Source organism: Pleurodeles waltl, chromosome 11 (genome assembly GCF_031143425.1).
Source record: "Pleurodeles waltl isolate 20211129_DDA chromosome 11, aPleWal1.hap1.20221129, whole genome shotgun sequence".
NCBI classification, from domain to species: domain Eukaryota; kingdom Metazoa; phylum Chordata; class Amphibia; order Caudata; family Salamandridae; genus Pleurodeles; species Pleurodeles waltl.
In genome coordinates, this window is record NC_090450.1 from 111753844 (window position 1) to 111778402 (window position 24559).

A 24559-nucleotide genomic window follows, 5' to 3' on the forward strand; every position below is an offset into this window, starting at 1 on the left:
TTCTGGTCTTTCCTGTACCAAGTACTAGAAAAGAATAATCTTTAGCACTAGATCTGTTGCTTCCATACAACTTGTATACTCTTGTTCTTGGCCAAAGATGCATATTATCAAAGTACTGCCTCAGCCTTTACTGACTAGAGGGTGGTGACGCAGGACTGCCCCCTCTCTTCACTCCTTTTTATCCTATTTAGGTTGCATTGGGTGATTGGATTTGGTGTAATGCACAGTACTGCGGTATTGACTGGGGTAGGGAATTTGAGGACCACACAGCTCTTTAAGCACATTATGTTCTGCTATATCTGCAGGGGCCAAGGATTTTCTTGATGCTAAAGGGCATATTTAAGAACTCCACATTTGTGTCACTTTTTTTAAACAAATGTGGACCAACAAGGCCAAAAATGCTGTACCATATTTACAAAGTGGCGCAATTCATGCATTGCACCACTTTGTAACCCTTTGCACTACATTATACCTGCGCTAGGTATAATGTCTGCAAAGGGGGCGTTCCCCCATTAGGGGAGCCAAACAAATTGTGCATAGAAATCTAAGAGATTTCCTTGTACCGTTTTTTTTTGCACTTTTAACGCCTAATCAGAGCAGGCGTTGAAAGGAAGCTTCCATTGGTTACAGTGGGCCTCTGGATGCTTTGCAGGATTGGCGTCAGAATTTTTTATGCTAATCCTGCAAAGCGCCAGACTAGCATAAAAACATTCTGATGCTAGTCCCATAACTACTGCCATGGTGCTCCGTATTTTAAATGCAACTGTCATGTTGGCGTTAGGGAGGTGCTAAGGGGGAGCAAGAAGAGTGGCGCTGCACTGTGTACAGCGCCACTTTTCTTAAATATGCTCCCATATGTTTATGGATACTTTTTTGGGCTCTGCATTAACTAACACAAATCAGTGTTGGTTCCTCTCAAACAACCTGAGGGAACTCGCAATTCCCAATTGAAAGTCACCACTTTTGGTAATTCTGGAACTCAATGTCTCATTACGGAGGCTAGACTAATGTGAACTGAATATTGCACTGCTGATGGTAAAACTGAAGCAATAGTCAAACTCTTGGGTAAACGCCTATTAAACTGGATGCCCTTGGTTTGGTATTCCCCCAGATTTTTGCCTTCACCCTCCTGTTTTTGTTTAAATTGATTTTGTTGATATTAGGACTCTGTGCACATTGCCCCTGCTAACCAGTGGCAAAATGCATGCACTCTCTCCCTTAAGCATTGTAACATTTTTATACACCTAATTAGTATGTTATATATACTTATAGGTCCCTAGTTAATGGTGCTATATGCACCAAAGCCCTGATAATTTAAAGGCTACTAGTGGACTGGAGCGCCCATTTGCAACCCACTAATGTGGCATTGTAAAACATGCCTACAGGTCATCTACTACCGCTTTTGTGTGTAGTTTTAAAACTGTTGTCTTGACCAGGCAATGTAAACCTTGTGCTGGGCCTAAACCTTCCTTTCAACATATATATAAAGCACCCAGAAGATAGCCCCTAAAGGCTTATAGAGAAGGGTGCATGCTATTTAAAATGTAGGACATGTGTAATTATGTATTACATGTCTTGGCAGTGGAACGCTTCCATAGTTGTTTTTCACTGTTATAAGGCTCTGTCACCTATGGCCTAGTACTGGGTTTTAATAGTGCACTTAATAGGTGATGACTTCAGTTTTGGAACAAATAGAGTTACTTCTTCCACACATTTAATTGAAATGTAAAGTCCTCTTTAGTGATAACACTGGATTTTAGATTAATATTCTGAAAATGCAATTTTTAGGAAGTTAGTGTTTTCTGCCTAGACCAAATGTGTTTTTCTGCCAATGTCCAGGGTCACATGACTGTGAATGGCTCTTCTGTTGTGGGCTGTGTATTCTTTCCAGGCATGGGGACAAAATGGTCCCACGTGTTGAGTAAGTGGGTCTTCCTGACCTGATTATACTTCAAAATACCCTGCCTGCAGCACACACCATCCAAGACAGTTTGGGGCCAAACCCAGTGGAAGAAGAATATACCAGTGAGTTCCCCCATACAAATGCTGTGACCAGTTATGAAAAAACCTCACTTCAGAACACCACTGGACCAATGGAATATTCAGAAGGACTGCTCTGGTTTCTGAAGAAGAAATGCTGTGCCTGCATTCCTCCTCATTCTTCTAAACCAATCTCCAGTTGTAATAACAGACATTTTGGTGTCTTCATGACCACAAATGGGCCTTTTGTTCCAAAACTCTCTGCTGCTGTGTCGCCCCTCAATGCGAAACTCCAGCTATGACCTTCTCTTCAAATTGACCGCAATCAATGGTGACTTCAACAGTGTGAGACTCTAGCGACAGCCTTCTCTTTGCATTGACAACAGCCACTGGTGACTTAAGCTGTGCAAGGCACCAGCAGCTACCTGCTCTTTGCCACTATGGTGACTGTATGTTTCCTACAAATGTAAAGCTATAGCAATGACCTGTTCTTCGCATCTACTGTGATTGCCAACACCTCCCAACAATGGGAAGCTACCACAACACCCTGCTTCTTATGCCAACAATGATATCTGTGCGGCCCTCGTCAATGCAAAGCTCCAGTTGAGGCTGTTTGTTTCGACTTGGAGTGTTGACAATGTAAACTCCATTGCAGGCCTATGCCCAGCTCTCTGTATCCGACCCATGCTCCATGGTGGTTGACCTGAACTAATGACTTCAGCCCAGGCCCGCTCAAGTAGCTGACTGTGGTTGGTGCTTTTTGTTTGTTAGTACTATATTCTCATGAAACTTTAAATGCTCATAACTCTGGTCCCATTTATTGGATTGTTATCATTATGGTGCTATTTTATTTATTAACATTTACTCTATGTTTCCATATTGGTTTGGTATTTTTCTTGTTTAGTATTTTCTGTCTCATACTGTTTCAGAGTTGTATAGATACTTTAAACGTTACCTCTAAATTAAGTCTGACTGCACTAGTTTGTTTATTTATTGACGTTTGTGGTTCACCATGACAACAATTTTGTTTATTACTTGAGTGAGGTTCTGACTCCCCTCAACTAATAACCAAAGTCTTTACAACTCCCTATTTCTATCAAGGGCAAAAGGGCCCTCTATATGATGTCACTGGCACAGTTACTTTACGTATTACAAAATTACCTGTACCCCCCTCCATCTGTTTTAAATCATCCAAGCCATTGTTGCATCCTACCTTTAAAGGGAAGAAAAAACACAGATAGTGTTAAACAAATGAGTACAGTCTCCATATGATGGAGGTCTGGAAATAATGCAGCTTTAATACCGGGCTGCTAAAATGCTCCCAATGAGGGATTGGTTATTTGAAAATAGACCCTGCAATTTATTTTGAGTTGCTCCATATCAAAGAATAAGAAACACTTGCACATTTATATGGGAGTAAATCCTTTAGGGCCTTGCTACCGGTTTTGCTGTTGCAGATTGAATGTTGGTTTAAGGCACTCGGGTGAAAGTCATGCATGAAAAGGCTGATCAAGCTGACACCATTGTGGGCAGAGACTCGGATGTCCGCATTGAGTGATCTGGAAGGCTTTTCAATGTAGGATATGATCAGGTTATGTATGCTGGGAGACATCTGGGTACCTGCATATATCAAACATTATGCAGATCTAAGCGGCAAAGTTGAATCACACAAGTCATAGTTTTTGTGCTTTTTTGCAGAGGTGAACCACTCTGAAAAAGCACAAAGTTGCCCTGAACCACATCCCTGGCTTTAACCCCATAGAGGCTAAGATAGTTCTTGAGCATGTGTAGATGGACGGTATTTCAGTATTGTCCAAGGTGTTTGTGGGCAATACTCAGGGATTGATAGATGGCTGACTTGGGTGTTTTGAATGATGATGATTGGATTGAGGCTGGAATGGCTGCTAGGATGCTGATGATCTCAACAAGTCTGCACCTCATTCAATTTAAATTCCTCTGTATAGTGTATTATACTCCAGACAGATGGGGTCTTCATCTAATGACAATTGACAAATGTGTGAGATAGCAAACAATGTGAGAGACATAACTGCATATGATCTGACACTACCCTGAAATTAAAACGTTTGACAATAGGTCTGTTCAACACTGCAGCAAGTGATTAGTTTCCCGATAAATTTTGATCCCACATGTACCCTACTTGGTATAACTAATGAGTGGGACAGTTCCTTGGGGGAGATGACCATTGGTACATATATGCTACCTTGTGGCCAAAAAGAACATTGCTAGGCACTGGCAGGCAAAGAACACCCCTCAAGTCTCAGAGTGGTTCAAGGGCATGGATTAGTGTGCCCTGGCAGAATAATCTGTTTATAAGACCCAGGGCTGCCCTGAAAAAATATGCAGAAAAGTGTTGTACCAGTTTCAGGAAGTTCTACTCTCGGGTCCAACCCAAACAAATTGCTGTGGGTTGACCTGAATCTTTCACTGTGTGACTCCTCATGGGAGTTAACATTTATAGGACTGCTGGTTATCTATGTACTAATTGTTGGTTCTGTCCTATCTGGACGCTACCCTTTGTTTTGGTTTTGTATAAAACTATAAAAAGAAGGAAATAAAAAAGTGCTGCTACAACAGTGCACACAAAGGAATGCTGCTTGCTCCATGGTGACCAGGTGTCAGATAGAGAATAATTCCTCAGAATTGTATTTTGACCCAACCAGAATGAGTTTATTAAATTGGTGGGGCGGCCCCACTCCCAACTTAACAACCCCATTTCTGACACCAAATAATATGTCCATTATATGCAGTTACGTTAACTGTAAGTAAGGTGACCTAATTCAAATTCCCTGAAAACCTATTGTGTATTTGAACATCATGAACATTCATTTTACACAATTCATTGTAGAATGTCACAACAATTTGGTACTATGGAGACAATGTCAATTGAAGTCAAGGGTTGTAATAAACATGTAAACTGTTTAAAGATTAATAACAAAGATATGTTGAAGAGGAAAGAATGTTGTCAGATCACAGATCCTTCTGCAGGTGCTGAAATTATAAATAATATTGTTGTTTAAAATATACTACTTGCATCTAAGATGGAATTACAAATAAGATAGTTTACTGTTTGTAGTCACATATACATACAGAACTGTTATTAGACTAAGGGCCTCATTACGAGTTTGGCAGGCTGACCGTTGTCCACCAGACCCTTGGGAGGAGACTGTCATGGAGCTGGAGGTCTCCCCCCTACCCAATTACAATGTTTCCACTGGGCTGACTGGCAGAAATCTTTTCATTAGGAAGATGTTTGCCTGTCAGCCAGGTGGAAACGGTGCTCGACATTGGCCTCGGCTCCTTATGGAGCCGAGGCCAATGCCATTACACAGAGGGTGCCCCCAACACCCTTGGATTGCACACTGTCTGCCATAGCAGACAGTACGCATATTGAGAGTACTGGGCAGGGGCGCCCCTGCACTGCCCATGACATGGTCGTGGGCAGTGCAGGGGCCCTCTGTTGCCCCTAGCACTGCCTCAACTAGCCTTTTCATGGCAGGGACCCACCATAAAAAGGTTGGAGGAAAGGAGAATCATGATCAGCAACCTGTCGGGATCCATGATTTTGGCAGTGGTGGCGGTCTACTGGTGGTCCGACCACCGGGGTCATAATCTGGCAGTCGGACTGCAAGGAATACAGTGGTCTGGTTGCCACCGCAAGTTTAGTGGTCGCAGGACTGCCAAACTCGTAATGAGGCCCTAAGTTTGATTAGTTTTGTACTACAGGCTGTTGTAGTAAAAGCACTGCAGTAAAATATTTCATGACATTTAGAGTATGTGTAACTCAACATTTTGGACTAAGGGCCTGATTTAAAAGTTGGCAGAGGGGATTACTCTATCACAAACATGACGGATATCCCATTCACCATATTATGATCCTATTCTATCCTATGGGGATAGTAATACAGGGGTGGGCTATCTGTCACGTTTGTGATGGAGTATTCCCTCTGCTGACATCTAAATCAGGTCCTTAGACTTTTCTGCTAATAAGACACCTAATAAACTATTTCAAGTAATCTCAAGGATGTATTGCATCATAGTAACAAATAACTGTGGGCTAACCATAAAGTGTAGTTAGTTAGCTCTTGAAAACAATAATGGAAATCTTTGTGGCAGTCACCTTCCCCATGAAAGCTGATCACTATTACCTGACACTAGAAAAAATGATGCAATCACTTAGAATAGAGGGATTTTGATGATTAAAGTGAATCAGTTCTTGATTAGAACCATCACAAGGACCACAACCAGTTCTCGATATGAACCATCACAGGGACCACACCAAGAGTAAAAAGGTCTTCAGTGTGATTTGAGGAGGAATGTGGTGCTACCAAAACAAGCGTATTAGTATGCTTAAAAGCATAAAGCTTAGAAAGAGGCAATTTTATTTGTATTTGAAAAGCAGTATATGAGAATGATTTCCATGATAAAAGGCATTATTAGAGCTCTAGCTTCCCAAAAAAATATTGTTTTGCAAGGCTGTAGCCAAATGCAGTGACCTAGATACTGGGATCCCTCAAATTCATACTCTGGAACACACTTTGCTAACCCAGGTTTCTGTCTTTTATACTGTTTCACACATCAGGAGAGACTGCTTTCAATGTTGAATTAGCTGGTTTAAAATTAGAAGATGACAAGAAAATGTGTCTCTTTAATTTGTAATGGTTTCGACTAGTATTACTCTTTATTTAAAAAAAAAAACCTGGCATGGATATCATTCATATCTTTAAATTAGAAACAAGGATCCCAGAAAAGCTAAAAGCATTCATGATGTTGTAGGAGTTAAGATATAGAAGTAGAAGCTAAATGGTGCAGAGCCAAGCTTTGTATACAATTACTGGCAGAGTTAAAGGCTGGAAAGCGAGGATCACCAAGAGACTGCAGAAAAACAAAGAGACATTTCTGGGACATGTACTAGATTGAAACCACAGAAATTATTATTTTTAAAATTTTAATTTTACATTTAAATTAAGTATTGGTCTATGAATTATATTAAATTGTGGGCTTTAGAGTTAAGGCTTTATGTTTTTATTTGTAATTAACTTTAATCAACATTGGTTATAAAGACGTGAATGCTTCCAAAATATTGAATGTACTAAAGGAAATAAATTAAGTTTAGATATGGTGACCTAATCATAATAAGCATGAATATTAGTAATTCTCTTACCTTTCAAATGTATACACCCATAAATCCACACATTGTAATCCTTTAAATATTTTGTTTAAAATTAACTGCATCTTCATGGCTGTGCAAGTTAGTTCCAAAATTGCTCATTAATAACAACCTGGATGAGTGGCATTAGCCTAGAATGGCAAGGAAAAAAAGCAAGCACCTCAGATATATGCTGGACAATTTTGTTTTTTAAATCTGCCTACATATACGGGTGATATGGTTCCCCACTTGAATTTTGATAAAAATCCCAATGTTTTCTAGAGTGTGGATCCTTGCCTCATTACTTTTTCCCATGTGGTAAACACTTACATTTTCCTTTTCCAATTGTTGTCAAAAGTTCTCATGATTACAAAATGTAGATACAAGTGGGAAACTAAATGGTCAGTCTAAGGATATATTTCTATGCATGTCTAAGCTATAATGGTACAGAATTTGCACTGGAGAAAAATCTTTGAAAGCAACCATCCATTTGTACACTCTTTTCTGGTAATGGCCATTTTCTGGTGGCTCCAAAAATCAATTGAGTATAGAGACAAAGGCACTCCTTACGAGTTTGGCGGTCTCAAGACTGCCAAACTCGCAATGGCGGTCTGACCGCCGCAGGCAGGGCAATCCGATCACCCTATTATGACCGGGGCAGATGGACCGACCGCTGGCACCAGCAGGTTGACGTCTATCGACAGCCTGGTGGTCTTGGCAGTCACAATCCACCAGAGCACCGCTGCCCTGGGGATTAAGAGTCCCCTTTCCGCCAGCCTTTGCATGGCGGTCTCACCGCCATTCAAAGGCTGTGAAAAGGGGGCATCGGGCCCATGGGGGCCCCTGCACTGCCCTTACACTGCCATGGGCAGTGCAGGGTCCCCCATTGCCGGGTCGTTGCACTTTTCACTGCCCGAATTACAGGCAGTGAAATGCATGATGGGTGCTGTCGCATTACGAGCTGGCTTCAAAGTTGTGGTGAGTTTTTGCCCACTGGCCCAGTGGAAAACTCCTAATAGGGTGACCAGCATACCGCCAAAGGTATGCTGGCTGCAGCGGCTTCGGCAGTTTTTAAAAAAGACCGCTGAATCCATAATGAGGTCCAAAATGTGCATATCTCAATATTTGTTCTATTTTAGACACACCAATAATCAGCTTCCAGTGTTCAGTAGATCCTCTATCTCAAAACGTTTCAGGTTGCCCTAAAAAGCATTTGTTTAAAATCTACTTGTTCTCTTTTACTGATGTTTGAAAGTCTACTCTGTATTCAAATATGCTGCACATACCTATTGATAATCCAATTTGCGGTGTATGCTATAAACATAAATATAACCATAAACCTTACCAAATTGGTATAAATAGGCTAAAGATAGAAATGCAATATGAGTATTAACATACGAAAATATTTAAATAATATTACTGAAAAGGGAAACACTGTTTTAACACTTAATTTCTAGTATGGTTTTATAATCCCAACCACAGGACCTATAAATATTTTTTTTTTATCTATTTCCTATGTTTATAGGTGTGGCCTGGAGAAACTGTATTTCCGGACTATACAAATCCAGAATGTACACGCTGGTGGGTGGATGAGTGTGTGAAATTTCACAAAAAAGTACAATATGATGGCATATGGATAGTAAGTAATATAATTTAGTAATGGTTTGTTAAATATATGAAATAAAAAATGTAATGTAGAAAGTAATGTTCTTTTTGTTATATTTGAATCGTCTGAGAGATTGATTAACAAAGTACTACCAAATATCAACAGTAGGCAATGCTCATCTGGGATAAAAACATAATCACCCAGTAGAAACGTTGTTTTAAAGTCCTGATGTAAAAGGTAATTTAAATACAGAATTGTGAAAAAGATCTCAGGGAAATGTTTATTTACCAACATGTGCACCTAGTGTGGCCCCAATTAGTAGAAAAGGCAAAACAAAGGAGACTAAACTGTTCCTTAGAATCTTTTACAGTCATCAGTCTTCCAAGTGGATTATACATAAGGGATGGTTGCAAATTGTTTGCCTGACAAAATATACTGTACCCCTTTCAACAACAATAGCACTGCTCCTCTATCCAATTTATCATCTATTCTTTCACACCCTCTCATCCCATGAACCTTACTAACACTAGCATAGACAGAGTATGAATCAGTGGAATCCCCAGTCATTCATCTTGAAATCAGTCCAGGTCCCCTTGATGTCCTATCTTCCCTTCCTTTGACTCTCACTTTAATAGTTCCTTACTTTACAGTATATTGCATCATAATCTTTTCTCCTCTTTTATACATCGTCTTCTAAATATTGCTGTTGTCTTTGGTCTCTGTGAGTTTAATTGCTGCTACGTTCGATAATGTGGCAAACTTTTCCTTTAATATTGTTAAAACTGTTCCAGTTGTTGAGGAAATTGACCTACATTTTGCCAGTATTTCTACATATGCATTAAATAGCACTAAAAATAAGGCACTCGCTAATTAGAACATTGATCAGACACACTGTAACATCAAGTCAGTGGCCAAATATCAGCACATGTATTACTTTCAAACCACTAAAGATTTTTTAATCAAACTATAGCCCACTTTTAAAAGACTCGGTTTCACTTATGTGACAATGGGGCAGAGTATCTATCACATTAATTTGCAGGTGCAATTGTTGGCTTTTTTTAAATGCCTCGAAGTAACAATATCAGCTTTTATATCAGGATTCAAAAAAGTATGCCAAGTAGAGACTATGCTTAAAATTCCACAAGCTCAAGGAGGCTAGGCACTACCAGATTTTCAATTATATCATTAGGCTGCCATGGGTACGAAAGTGTCTATTTTGATCACCAGCTAAATGATTCTTCTACTAGTCACATTAAAGTTTGCTTAGGGGGTAAACTGGCTCCTTCGGAACTCTCATCCTAATTATTGATAATGAGTCAGGTTTAAGGTTTTAATTAATGCTAAAATGTGTTGGCAGCACTGGATAACATTTCTCCACATACCTTCAAATAGGAATCTACCCATTGATATAAGAACATCATTACCAGAAAACGTTCACTATGCTCGGAAGTGGGCACAATTTGATATAAAGCAGCACAGAATGCCAAACATATCTGCTTGTATGATGGTCTTTTGGAGGAGTATCAGCTCCATAGAGTTGGCATTTTTAAATACCTTCCTCATAGAGATTATTTAATGCAATCTGACATAAAATTGAAAAAAAACATCCCATTTGGCAGAAGCTTCTCTCTCTACCATGACTGGCAGCTTCTTCCAAACCAAATGCCATTACGAGTTCGAGCTCTACATGGACACAATACTCTCCCCATTTGCATGCGCTTTGTATACCAGATTAGAATAGGGTCCCTTCCCCTATGTACATTAACTTATAAATGGCCTAATTCAGCTAACAAATCCAAGCATGTCCAATGGGTTGCGAGAATGAAGAATCTATGATTCATGTCCTCTTCCAATGTTCCACATATTCCAAACAGAGGATCCGCTGGATTAATCCTCTATGTAAACATATGGGCTTTAAGAATTGCTTACCAGCTTTAAGGATACTTAAATCGGATCCATCTGTTTTATTGGCATGCTCCCTGGCAACATGTCTTGAATCCATCTGGCACTTCCGCCTTGGAATTCTAAAAAGTAATTCTCAGCCACAGACATCGATAACAGGCAATGTAATTTTATAGCTGAGCGACACAACACACAACCAATAACATATTTTAGATAATGTATTATTTACATTGCAAGCTATTGACCATTTCTGTATATTTATCTAAACTATCATGCACTCTGCCTTGCTTTGAAATGTTATTGTATTTTAAAGTTTCATCTTAAAGCCAATGATTTTATGTTTTATCTCATTTAAACATTTTGCACTTTGCTTTTATGGTATATACCTACCGAAATAAAGCGGATTTTGATGTTGATGATGAATAAAACTGATGTACTAGAAGCTCTCACTAAACCTATGACAACCACATTAAAAACTGTTTTATGATCTTAAGGTAAAATTTGTACTGCTTTAATGCATCATTAGAAAGCTTGGGGCAAAGCTTTGGGCTTATCTGGCATGGTGGTGTGTAGCTTTGGCTTAAGTAGCAAATATTTTCCTTGTTCTTTTGATGCTGGCCTCCAGACCCTTTTCAAGCCATTTTAATGTTTTCCTAGTTTGCCTAATATGAGTATTTGTTTACTTACCTGCGCTGCCCCTCTTCCACTTTTAGGTGTTTTACAAGGCCATATTCCTCATCCACTACTTTTTTTTTTTTATATATATGTTTATTGGCTTTTACGTATTATAGTAGTCAAAAACCACTTGTAATACAGGGTTCTTGTGCAATACACGATGATAATGACATGGTATACATTATACATGGGATGCCCAGTTAGTGCCTATAAAAGCCCCTGAGACGGTGGGGTCAGCATGCTACATTTCCTACATTGCTAGGCTTTGTCCTTGAAAGTCTTTCCCATGTGTACTGCGTTTTGCACCGCCAGGTAAGTAAAGCATCACCTCAAACTGCCAGTCCAACAGCTGTAACAGGCCCCCTTTCCCTCTCATTTGCTTCAATATCCCAGCGCCATTCCATCTAAGGGGGCTCACAGCCAAAAGCATATGTATTATCAATGAACAGGTTTAGAACATTACTCAACTCTATGAAAACAATCCAACTGTCTTGAGAGTTGGTAACTACTTCGCACCTTATTTGTCATCAACAATAAGGAATAAGAGCAAGCACTAGTGGGGGCCAGGGGAACCTCAGGGGAGAAAACCTGCATGGAGGATTTAGCATGAAGGAAGGATTTAGCTGGTGCCATCCACTCGTACCGGGAGGAGGGATAAACAAGCAAAGGACTGGTGTAAGGAACTGTCCAGGCCAGGCCTCAAGCCTCCAGGTTGTGACCACTTTCCCCTGACCCACAACTCCCCTCCATGACTCATCACCCTTACTCCCTGCCCACAGGGATGTTCCCTACCACTTCAATATCTGAGTCAACCACTTCACCATCTGACCCATTAGGGGGCCTCCTCTGGGTGTTCTCAGGCATTGTGAGTCTCAGCCCATAGTACCGCCAGTGGGAACAGACTCACTCCTCTAGCATCTTCACAGAGCAAGGCCTTCTGCTCTACTCAACCCCATACCGTGACGTAATTCATCGAGACGTTCAGTGATGGACCCACTGTGGACTTCCACACCATCGCTATGCACCTCTTGGCTAGCACCAAGGCCAAATTAATGAATCAGGAGCCAACTCTTCATTTAGGTGGCTTGGGAAATAAGCCTAACAGACAGACTTCCATTCCACAGGGTAGAGATGTGTTCAAAGTATCATTGAGTGCTGTTATCATGGCGGGCCAGAATAGTTGTAGGCGGACGCAACCCCTCATCATATGGCAGAAGTCTAAATCAGACCGGTTGCTCCCAGGACAATTACAGGGGTCTCCACAATATAGTACTTGTAGTCTGTGGGGTGTCAGGCATGTCATGTGTAAATAAATGAATTGGGTATATTTCAAGTGTTTGCTTCTGGAGACCCACTTAGGATGGGCAAAGACATGCCTCCATTCCCCTGCTGTAAGTTCTCTTCTGCTTCCCAGAGATGCTTTGACACTACAGGTGGTTTATGGACCATGGTGTTAGGAGCCTTATAAACCAACCTCACTACGTGAAGTGCTGTACCTAGGGACACCAGAGATTGAAAGAAGTCATCTGTCTTTGGTTTGTCTTGTCCAGCTGACCACCGGTCTCTGAAGGCTTGAGGCAGCGATTCGTAGGACAGAAATTGACCTGTGGGTAGGTTATAGTGGTCTGCCAGTTTCTTGAAAGTAAGTAGCGTACCTACTTGGAAGCAGGCTCTCACTGTTCCGCCCAAGCTGACAGTTGTCTCTTCTTGAAGTACATAAGGGGATTACTATGTGGTATTCCTGGTAATGGCAGGGCTGGCACATATAAAGGGGACTCGGCTGTCTTTAATACACATTTGTTTTTCTAACAGAGGAGGGCTGTTCATTAGCAGCACTCCAGGTCGGACAATCACTACTGCTGCACAAAGGAGATAGCCAACAAAACGTCTGTGTCCCAGGTTGCATCCCCCACACCCAGTTCTACCAGTCTGGTCCCAACTACCCAATGGGAGACACACTGCATTTGAGCAGCCAAATGATACAATTCAAAATCTGGTGCCCCCCAGTCCCCCTTTAACCGGGGGTCTACGAAGTGCCTCTAGAGGCACCATATCAGTTCTAGCAATAGCGAGTCCAATTGGCATAATCAGGAGAGGGGTAATTTCACCAGGAGGTTCGTGAAGTAGTGAAGCAGTCTGGGAAGCAGGATCATTTTCGTTACCACAAGCCGAGCCATAATTGGCAGCTTTAGAGAACGCCAGAAAGGAACCATTGACTCAAGAGCTCTGAGCGCGTTTCCCAGGTTATCCTCTCTGAGGTCCTCTAATGACTGGAAGATTTGAAAACCCAGGTACTTAAATGAGGAGTAGGAACCAAGGCAGCTCCTGCAGTAGCCCACCCAGGCACTGAGCGTCAGGTAGTAAAGAAAACACGTAAGTGCCGGCTCCCTCTTGATGATATATTCTTCCACTGGTTCAATGACCAAAAATAAAAAAGGGACAGATAGGGGACATCCCTGCCCAGTGCCCCAGTATACGTGATATTGCAAAGAGATGGCCGATCCAGTTTTGACTCGAAACATTGGTCTGAATATAGCAACTTAGACCAACTAATCCACCACCTCCCATGCCCATCCAGCGCATGACCTCAAACAGGTAGTCCCATCAAAGCAATTGAAAGGCTTTTTCCAGATCTATTGATATTATTGCTGCCCCTTAATTAAGATGTGCCTCTGGATAGATGTTATAAAGTTTCCATAGGTTAAGGGATGTGTTGTGGGAGGAGAGGAAGCCATTCAGGTCTTCATGTATCAGAACGAGCATGTGCGGGAGCAATCAGAAGGCCAATATCTTGCTAAGAATTTTGAAGTCAATGTTCGACATAAATAAAGACCTATACGCTGTGGTGGATGCTCACTAGGTCTGTGTCTTTAAGATTGGAACACCCAATGCGTCCGAGGTGGATGCTGGTAGTGTTCCATTTTTTAGAGAATCAGGATATAGGAGCACCAGCTTTGGGCTAGCGATGTCACAAAACTGGAGTAAAACACGGTGGGCAGGCCATCTAGGCTGGGGTTTTCCCAGCCATCATTTCCTTTATAGTGAACCGAATCTCCTGGAGTATCACTTGGTCCCCTGAGGTTCACAAGCCTCACAGGAGAGGTCTCTCAGCAGAAGCCGTTGTGGAAAGGAGGTCAGCGCATATGGTTCTCGATCCGTCAGAGGAGTGTATAGAGTCTCTTAATACTCACAGAATGTGTCATTGATAGCCTTGGGGGAGTAAAGCATTTGCCCATCTGGGGCTTTAACTTATGTAATAGGGGCTCCACACAACTCAGGTTTGATGAGCCAGGCTATCAGCCAACCTGGCCATACCTCCCCTTCGTGCACTCTGGAAATATAGTTTTTGTAATCATGGTGTGAGAAAACAGGGCTGATTGCAGAGGCCCCATAACTTTTTGCCCCCATTTTCCTCTTTTTGCTGGTGTTTTCCTGACTTTGATGGTGCCCTGGGTACTGCTAACCAGTCCCAGGGCCTGAGCTCTGTGTAAAATCAATATGCAAATTAGGCTAATTATAATTGGCTAAGTTAACCTACCTATAAGTCCCTAGTATATGGTAGGGCATGTAGGTTTAGGGACCACAGCATAGGTGGTGCACACCTAGGTGCACTGCTGAGGTGCCCAGTGTCATTTTAAAGGCAGGCCTGCTTTGCTGGCTGCTTTTAAATTAAAGTTATATGCAAATTCGACTTTGGAATTAAAGGTACTTCCAAAGTCTTAAACTACCTTATTTTTACATATAAGTCACCCCTAAGGTGTGCCCTATGTGCCCCTAGGGCTGGGTGCCATGTAACTATAAGCAGGGACTTTATAAAAATAGATTTATAAGCCCTGGTGAGGTAAAAACAGCCAAATTCGTTTTTCCCTCATTGAAGTAAATGGCCTTCATAGGCTAGAATGGGCAGACTTTATTTTAAATTTTAAAGTCTCCTTAAATGTTGCATACCAAGAATTTGGTATCAAATTAATTGTTGTAATAAATCCTACAACTTCCAGTTGTTGGATTTAATATAACTAGTTCAGGTAAAAAGTTTAGACTTTACCTAAAAAGTTGCCAATTTCAGCTCTGCATTGTTTTTGCTGCTGTGCTCTGATTGGCCAGCCTGCAGCAGCTTCTGCCAGGCTGCCTTGATGAGGTGTGAAGTGGCCAGGCTTCACACAAAGGAATGTGCTTGGGGGAGAGAATCTCCCCTCAGCAGATGGTGAGGCAGGAAGGGGGAGGGCTGCCAAACTGGTCTTCAAAGGCAGAGAAGGACATTTGAAGCACCCAGCAACACCCCCACATCCTGCAACCCCAGACAATTAGGTGCCCCCTTGATTAGATTAGGAGAGGGCAGGAGAGGGGTGTGTTTATGATTTTAGCCACACCAGTGGGTGGGCTCAGCCAGATGTAACCTCCAAAAATCAGATTCATCCATGTTGGATTTTTAGAGACTGTTGCCTTCTGGGATGGATTTTTGCCACACTTCCCAGGAAGTGGTCATCACAGGGGGACGACCCTGTCCCTGATTGGAGAACCAGGGCCCCCCTGCTTTTCACCCAGGAGCAAGGATAAAACTGGCAGACCTGCACCCACACCTCAGATCCCCTCCAGAATTCAACAAGAAAGGAACTAAAGAAGAAGAAGGACTGCCCTGCTGGACCCCTGGCCTGCACCTGGACCCTGCACTCAGAAGGACTGCACCAGCTGCACACTTGGGCTTCACCACAAGAAGGACTTTGCCTGGCTTCAACTGGTTCAAGGAGGGACTCCCTGTTTGCTACAGGTGAAAAATTGCTAAACCAGAGTCCCCTGCACCAACTCCTGAAGAAAGCGACCAGCTGACCACTGTCCATTGGCCAAAAAGGAGTTTGCGCCAGGTGCATTCTGGGAGTTGAAGTCCGCACCCCCCAAGGACCATCACAGAACTTCTGGACCCTTGGGTGAGCTGTGGACCCCAAAAGAACCTTAAAAGAACATCTGGGTGAAGCCCCAGAAGTTTGGAAAAGATTTGAGAATTTTTGGAAAAAAGCTCCAGAGAGGGACCGACCCGCCGCGGAAATTCTAGCCGGCTTGCCTCAACCGCGACCCGGCCTGACTTCGTGGTTCGTCCCGGTAAAGAAAAACATCCAAAAAAGAGACTAAGGGCCTCATTATGACCCTGGCGGGCGGCGGAGGCCGCCCGCCAGGATCCCGCCCTCCAAATTACCGCGCCGCGGTCAAAAGACCGCGGCGGGTATTACGAGTTTTCCCCTGGGCTGGCGGGCGGTTCCAGTAAAACCGCCCGCCAGCCCAGGGGAAAACGACCTTCCCACGAGGATGCTGGCTCGTAATCGAGCCGGCGGAGTGGGAAGGTGCGACGGGTGCAGTGGCACCCGTCGCGTATTTCAGTGTCTGCAAGGCAGACACTGAAATACTTTTCGGGGCCCTCTTACGGGGGCCCCTGCCGTGCCCATGCCATTGGCATGGGCACGGCAGGGGCCCCCAGGGGCCCCGCGACCCCCCCTACCGCCATCCTGTTCATGGCGGCTTTCCCGCCATGAACTGGATGGCGGTAGGGGGGGTCAGAATCCTCATGGCTGCGGAGCACGCTCCGCAGCCATGGAGGATTCCAAAGAGCAGCGGAAAGTCAGCGGGAGACCGCTGACTTTCCGCTTCTGACCGCGGCTGAACCGCCGTGGTCAGAATGCTCATTGGAGCACCGCCAGCCTGTTGGCGGTGCTCCCGTGGCCGCCAGGGTCAGAATGACCCTCTAAGTCCGAACGTAAAAAGTTGACCGGGACCTCCCAGCCATCGTGTCCGAGAAGGGCTCCATGGACGTCGGATCAAGATCCAGGTTTACCCCGGTCGAAGGATTTTCATCTCGAAAAAACGACTAAGTCCGAAGGTAAAAATCTCCACCGAGGAAACCCACATCGCGTATCCGGACAAGGGCTCCAGGAGGTCGGATTCAACTGGCAGGTTTGTCCCGGTGAAGAAAAACTTCAAAATAAAGACTAAGAGGGTCATTCTGACCCTGGCGGCCGGTGGCCGCCAGGGCCACCGACCACGGGAGCACCGCCGACAGGCTGGCGGTGCTCCAATGAGCATTCTGACCGCGGCGGTTCAGCCGCGGTCAGAAGCGGAAAGTCAGCGGTCTCCCGCTGACTTTCCGCTGCTCATTGGAATCCTCCATGGCTGCGGAGCGCGCTCCGCAGCCATGAGGATTCTGACCCCCCCTACCGCCATCCAGTTCATGGCGGGAAAGCCGCCATGAACAGGATGGCGGTAGGGGGGGGGCCCCTGCCGTGCCCATGCCAATGGCATGGGCACGGTAGGGGGGGGGCCCCTGCCGTGCCCATGCCAATGGCATGGGCACGGCAGGGGCCCCCGTAAGAGGGCCCCAAAATGTATTTCACTGTCTGCCTTGCAGACAGTGAAATACGCGACGGGTGCAGTAGCACCCGTCGCACCTTCCCACTCCGCCGGCTCGATTACGAGCCGGCATCCTCGTGGGAAGGTCGTTTTCCCCTGGGCTGGCGGGCGGTTTAACTGGAACCGCCCGCCAGCCCAGGGGAAAACTCGTAATACCCGCCGCGGTCTTTTGACCGCGGCGCGGTAATTTGGAGGGCGGGATCCTGGCGGGCGGCCTCCGCCGCCGCCAGGGTCATAATGAGGCCCTAAGGGCCTGATTCTAACTTTGGAGGATGGTGTTAAACCGTCCCAAAAGTGGCGGATATACCACCTACCGTATTACGAGTCCATTATATCCTATGGAACTCGTAATACGGTAGGTGGTATATCCGCCACTTTTGGGACGGTTTAACACCGTCCTCCAGAGTTAGAATCAGGCCCTAAGTCAGAAGGTAACTTTTTAACCGAGGCCTCCCGCGACCTGTAGCCGAGCAGGGCTCCATCGCGGTCGGCCTGAAAGTTTGACTTTGCCCCGGTCGAGGTGCAACCAGATGACCCGATTGGCGCTTTTTGTTTCTAAGCGCTAGAAAAGTAATAATTCTTTAAAAATTCATATCTCCGGTTCCCCTGAACCGATTTTAATCGTTTTTGTGTCATTTTAAAGATAAAAATATAAACTATTTTTATAAATTGGTTTTGGATTTTTAAACTGTTTCCTGTGTTTTATTTAATTACTGTTTTGTGATATTTGAATGCTTTACACTTTGGTGGTCATTCTGACCCTGGCGGTCTTTGACCGCCAGGGCGGAGGACCGCGGGAGCACCGCCGACAGGCCGGCGGTGCTCCAATGGGGATTCCGACCGCGGCGGTAAAGCCGCGGTCGGACCGGCACCACTGGCGGGGTCCCGCCAGTGTACCGCGGCCCCATTGAATCCTCCGCGGCGGCGCAGATTGCTGCACCGCCGCGGGGATTCCGACCCCCCCTACTGGTCGGACCGCCGAGATCCGGATGGCGGTAGTGGGGGTCGCGGGGCCCCTGGGGGCCCCTGCAGTGCCCATGCCACTGGCATGGGCATTGCAGGGGCCCCCGTAAGAGGGCCCCTACATGTATTTCACTGTCTGCTGCACCCGTCGCACAGCTTCCACTCCGCCGGCTCGATTCCGAGCCGGCTTCATCGTGGAAGCCTCTTTCCCGCTGGGCTGGCTGGCGGTCTGAAGGCGACCGCCCGCCAGCCCAGCGGGAAAGTCAGAATTACCGCCGCGGTCTTTCGACCGCGGAACGGTAACCTGACGGCGGGACTTTGGCGGGCGGCCTCCGCCGCCCGCCAAGGTCAGAATGAGGGCCTTTGTCTCCTAAGTTAAGCCTTGACGCTCGTTGCCAAGCTACCAATGGTTGAGCTGGGATTAATTTACTGAGACCTAACTGTACCTATGTGGAGGTTAGTGGCTTGTTGCTAGGTGTAGGTACCTACCTGCCCTACCAATAACCCATTTTCCAACACATGGCATCACAAGCACTTTAGCACCATGTGATATTGCTCACAAATCTCTTTGAGGTGAGCCTCAGATGTTACTCGACCTGTGTATTTTGCCCACCAAGGTCTTCAATGTTCTGCCTATTTTCTTTCTAATACCTACGCCTTGGCCTAAGCAGTGACCCAAGATCACCACTTTGAAGACTTCCCATTCCACTAACCTTGGCGAGGCAAAACCCTCCTTGAGTTCAAAATATTTGGTTATCGTATTTCCCAGTGAGTCCTTAAAGCTTGTGTGTTGTAGTGTCTGGGGGCTCAGCCACCATGTAGGGACCGCAAGCCTCTCCTCTATGAGCCATAAACCCAACAACAAGGGTCTGTGGTCTGACAAGGTGCGTCCCAAGTACTTGCTGCCTATAACATACTGTTGGAGCCTATTGAAGCATGCACATTTCTCAAGGTGGGTGTAGAGTCTATAAATAGGGTAGTAGTAGGAGTAATCATGTATCCCCACATGTTGGGTTCTCTAGGAATCTGAGAGTTCCCTGTGGGACAACCAATCTCTGAAGCCCTCAGCGATATTATGTGCAGGTGCCCTTGGTAGTGGGGGCGTGGAATGATCTAGCATAACACAAGCCACACAATTAAAATCCCCTCCAAACATAGGGTCATCTACCAGAGGGACCAGCGAGACAGAAAGCGTGTGAAGAAAGGCCACCTGATTCAAGGCATATTCACTTCCCACAGTACTTTCCACCGCCCAATAGTCTGCTTTTGACAAAGACATAGTGGCTCTGAAGATACGTTACTGACTGAATGAGTTCAAAAGGTGTCCCTACCCTGATCCAAATCAGTGCCCCTGATCATATGCCGAATAAGAAGCGGCATACAGTTGGCCACACCATCTGTGCCTCAATTGTTCCACCTCCCTCCCAGCCGAATGGGACTCCTGAAACATGGCTACCTGTACACCTTGTCTCTTCAGATATCTGTGATCACTATTTCCCTTATAGGCAGATCCCATTCCCCTATGTTCCAAGTTAGGAACTTCAAGGTGTGGCGTATGTCTTGATTTTGCAAGGATCAAGTGGATCTGGCCTCCCCTGACCACCCACCTACTCCAAAATAAAAAATAAGCACCCCCAAGACAGACCTAAAAAAACCCAACAACAATAACCCCAAATGTGAATACCCCCACCCAAGAGCAGCTGAGCACCGACTTACACTCCAAACTAGGGAACATGAACATAGATATAAAATTGCCCCCACTCATCTGGAAGGAGACCCTCTGGGGCAAGTAGACCTTCTTGTGAGATAAATGCTTAAGCTGCTGCAGCCCACCATTGAGGACCGTCAGGGGCCCAGAGCCTCCATCTTTTAGTGACTTCTCAACCCTTCCACCCTGACTTCTGAATACTGAGGAGCTATGCTGAACAATTACATCTTCCTGGCCCCACCCTGCAAGCACTCACCAGCATGACAGTTAATATAGCCCTATGTAGCCTCCTCACAGGGATGGATGGTCTATCTCTGGCTTCTCCAGGCCCCTCAACCCAGTTCGTCCACTGACTGGGGAGTCACAATAGGAAGGGTTGGGCTATCCGTCAGTTAGGATCCGGAGTTCGAGATCTCTGACTTCCCATCGGAAGAAGGGCCTGAGCCCAAGACTGTTCAGTTTGTGGTGACATTGCCATTTCAGAGTGCCATTCCTTTGCAACTTTCTCTTGTGCTTCCTTGGTCTGTCTTTGGGGTTCACCGGATGTCTCCTGTCTGCAAACAGAGAGGTTCCCACCCTGTAGGCTTCAATCAATTCCCATGCAACTTCTGAGTTATCACATAAATGAGAAGTACCATCCAACAAAATTTTCATCCAGACTGGAAACATCAAGTTGTATTGTAACCCTTCTTCCCTAAGTGCTTTCTTCACTTCCAAAAGGATGCCGTCTGCTGTAAAGTCAGGGAAGAACGATACCTTTCTATTTTCCACTGGGAAGGGGCCAGCAGTTCTAGCCCATCGGAGTATCATTTCCCTGTCACAAAAATGTGGCAGTCTGGCCACCACTTGGCAAGGTGGCCAACCAGGAGAAGGAGGGCAGGCCGGCACCCTATGGGCCTGCTCCAGAAAAAAGAATGGCACAATGAACAATGAACAATGAACTTTAAAGATCATTCATATCAGGAAGAGTTCATGAACCATGTTGAACTCCTGTGGGCAAAAAACGTATACCTACAGTTTAGATATGGCACTTTGCCCCTAAAAAGTTTTCTTGGTAGATGGAAAGGTACAAATTCCACACCCCTTTGTGTCTTTTGTCAAGTGTGTTCAGAAACCGAGGAACACTTTTTATTTTGTTGTCCTAGATTCATATTTATGAAAAGTGGCACTGCACATAGAGCAGCGCCACTTTTCTTGTGCCCCTTAGCCCCCCCCAACGCCACCATGTGTGCACCGTATTTAATATACGGCACACCATGGCGGTAGTGAGGGAACTAATTTTGACGCTAATCCTACAAAGCACCCACAGGCCCATTGTTACAATTGGAGCCCCCTTTAAATGCCTGCTCAGAGCAGGCACTTAAAATGGCAGAACAAATGACGTAAATAAACCTCTTAGATTCCTTTTCGCCATTTTTTCAGCCCCTCTAACAGGGAAACAACCCCTTTGCATACATTATGTCTGGCGCAGGTGCAATGTGCCACAAAGGGTTACAAAGTGGCGCAATGCACGCATTGCACCACTTTGTAAATATGGGGCCGTATTTTTGCCCATCTAACACCACATTCACAGAAAAAAATGTCACTAATGTGTCATTAGAATGGCGCTAGGACCGCTTAAATTTGGGCTATTATGTATAGGAAAGTATGGCTCATTCGGACTTGCCTTGTCCTATTGGAAAGACATCTGATTTCTACTCTCAGGATTTTTAGAAGTGACACAACTCCTTGGTTTTGCTCTTTCAATATATTTATTACCAGCTTGGCTGCTTAGATGTCAGTACATGACAATGAGAATGAAATTTAATTGAGGGGACACTTTTATATTGGTCTCTGAGTGTGCAATAGTTGATGTATCAAGACAATGAAGTATTGTGGAAGTTGATAATAGGGTTGTTTTAGGATTTTACTATTTTGCTAGGGCCTATGTGTGAGTGGTCCTTTTTAAATTTGTGCTCATATATCTTAACAGTTTTGCATATGCATTATTTTATATTGTACACAGGTGCTTTTATGTTTTTTTTTAAATATAAATTTAAGTAAAGATACTGTGACTACTACTACTACTACTACCACTATTACTTGAGCTAACCCTAACTATAGCTGCCTAATTTCCATGGTTTTGTGTGTGTAAATTCAGAATCTAATTACAACTATGTGTCTGTGTATATATGTAAAAACATTAGTTAGGATAGGACCTCCACGCAAAGCTCCCTGTCCTCCTCCCCACTTTGTCTCCCTTCTGCTGGGAGCATGCAGCTGAGCTGCGCTGCAAGAACTAAACAGCTAAATTAGTTCAGACACTAGAGTGGCACAGTGGAAAGAAGAACATAGGTTTCTATTCTGCTTTGCAGAATGACATGACATTTGTCCCAGAAACAAGGACATGTATTTAAAATTAGGAAAAGCATTGGACGCTGGGACAGTCCTTTGAAAACCAGAACTGTCCGGTGAAATCCGGGATGTGTGGTCACGCAAAGCCTTTGAAAACCAGAACTGTCCGGGGAAATCCGGGCTTTGTAGTCACCCTAAGCCAGATGTCAAGCGTCAGAGTTATAGCCTCATCTTTATGAATGGCTGTAGTTAGATGTTCAATAAAAAAAGCAGATTTAATGGGCAAAAGGGGCAAAAGGGGATAGCCCTGTTGTGTTTCACGATTACCTTAAAGGGCCGGCTGATGTTCCTTTAACAATTACCTTAGCCTCTGCTACATAAAGCCCTACTTTTGTCAGCTGGGAGGGAAATCCAAATCTATTCAGAATCTTTACATTTCTTTCCCAACTCCCACGGTCAAGAACTTTCTCAACATTAAGGATCACATTAGCCAAGGTTAATTTCTAAATTTAAAAATATCTAAGCCTTCTTTATGAGACAATTAGTATTATAATATAGCTGAGGTCGTTGTTTTAAACTATTCTGGCTATTGTATAGTATTAGTTGTGCTACTTTCTTATTCTATTTGTTGAACATTTTAATTTAATTTTATAACCTACATTCAATAGAGTAATCAGGCAAAAGGAATTAGGATCTTCATGATTCTGCCCCCTCTCAATAAAAATGGATTATATTAGCCATAATGAAGGAAACTTGAATTGTATTGCTTGTTAAATATGATTTCCTACCATAGCCAAATAAATACTCAAACCTGCATGAACAATATATCAAATTAATGTGTAAAGCCATCCATTTCACAATGGAGGAGTCCAACTCATCTGTTTTTTGCTGGCATGGCTTAGATGAATAAAGCAGTTTTAAATACATCCAATTAATTTGAATCCACATTCTTCTCACTGTTATATAATGATTGCAATGTTCTAAAACATTGTGTTAATTAATTTCTTATCACAAGTAACCTGTATATGTGGGCATCTTAAAGATGTAATACTCTCTGTGAAACCAAGCTAAATATTTGCTGGCATATTCACTTTCCTCATAGGAGAGGAAAAGGTGTGCCATATTACTGAGATGTTTCCTTGTAATATTCATCTCTTAATGCCTGTCCCACTGCCCAATCAACCTTGTTCTGAGAGGCATTCTGTGATTGAGACTTAGCATAAGCTGCATGTGTGTGAGATTCTAAATGTGTTTTAGGTTCTCTGATTTTTATTTTTCTGGTCATATCAAATGCAAAAACTTGAACCCTAATATATTCCTTGAAAGCATTCAAAGCCAAAAAGAACTCTGCCGTGCCAAAAGTAAGATAAAAACATTTTGGCAGGATACGATTAAAAAAGTCTATAAGTCCGGCAAATTGTCTCTAGAGGAAATATGTTTGAATTTGGATTTAGCAGGAAACTTCCTTCTCCATGGGTCTATTAAATCAAGTTCCTGAAAGTTGGTGAAAATAACCTAGCAAATTTGTTTTTTTGAGGGCTAGTTAAATCTAAAGTAAGTTTCAGAACAAAAGTAAAATCCCCTCCCTGAAAATGATTTCCCCTATGAATGTACAAAATTGATAAAGGCTAATTAAATATGTAGGATTGCCTTCGATTGGAGGTACACAAATTCACAATAATAAACTGTTTAGGAAAAATCCAAAGTCTTTGAGAACAAACTTTCTCATATGACGAAACACGTGTTGGCTGCTGTTGGACTGTGGAAAATTTGAATTCCAATGGATTTGATATTTGGACATTAAATCGGAACTTTGACTGTTGGTGGA

The 24559-nt window shown here is 43.9% G+C and overlaps 1 protein-coding gene across 1 annotated transcript in view; it reads left to right on the forward strand.

Moving 5' to 3' along the window:
- SI (sucrase-isomaltase) overlaps window positions 1-24559 on the forward strand; it is a 632954-nt gene that overhangs the window by 153678 nt on the left and 454717 nt on the right. Inside the window, exon 13 of the mRNA XM_069213228.1 lies at window positions 8673-8786. Coding sequence (XP_069069329.1) covers window positions 8673-8786 — 114 coding nt within the window. The remainder of the gene's footprint in view (window positions 1-8672; window positions 8787-24559) is intronic.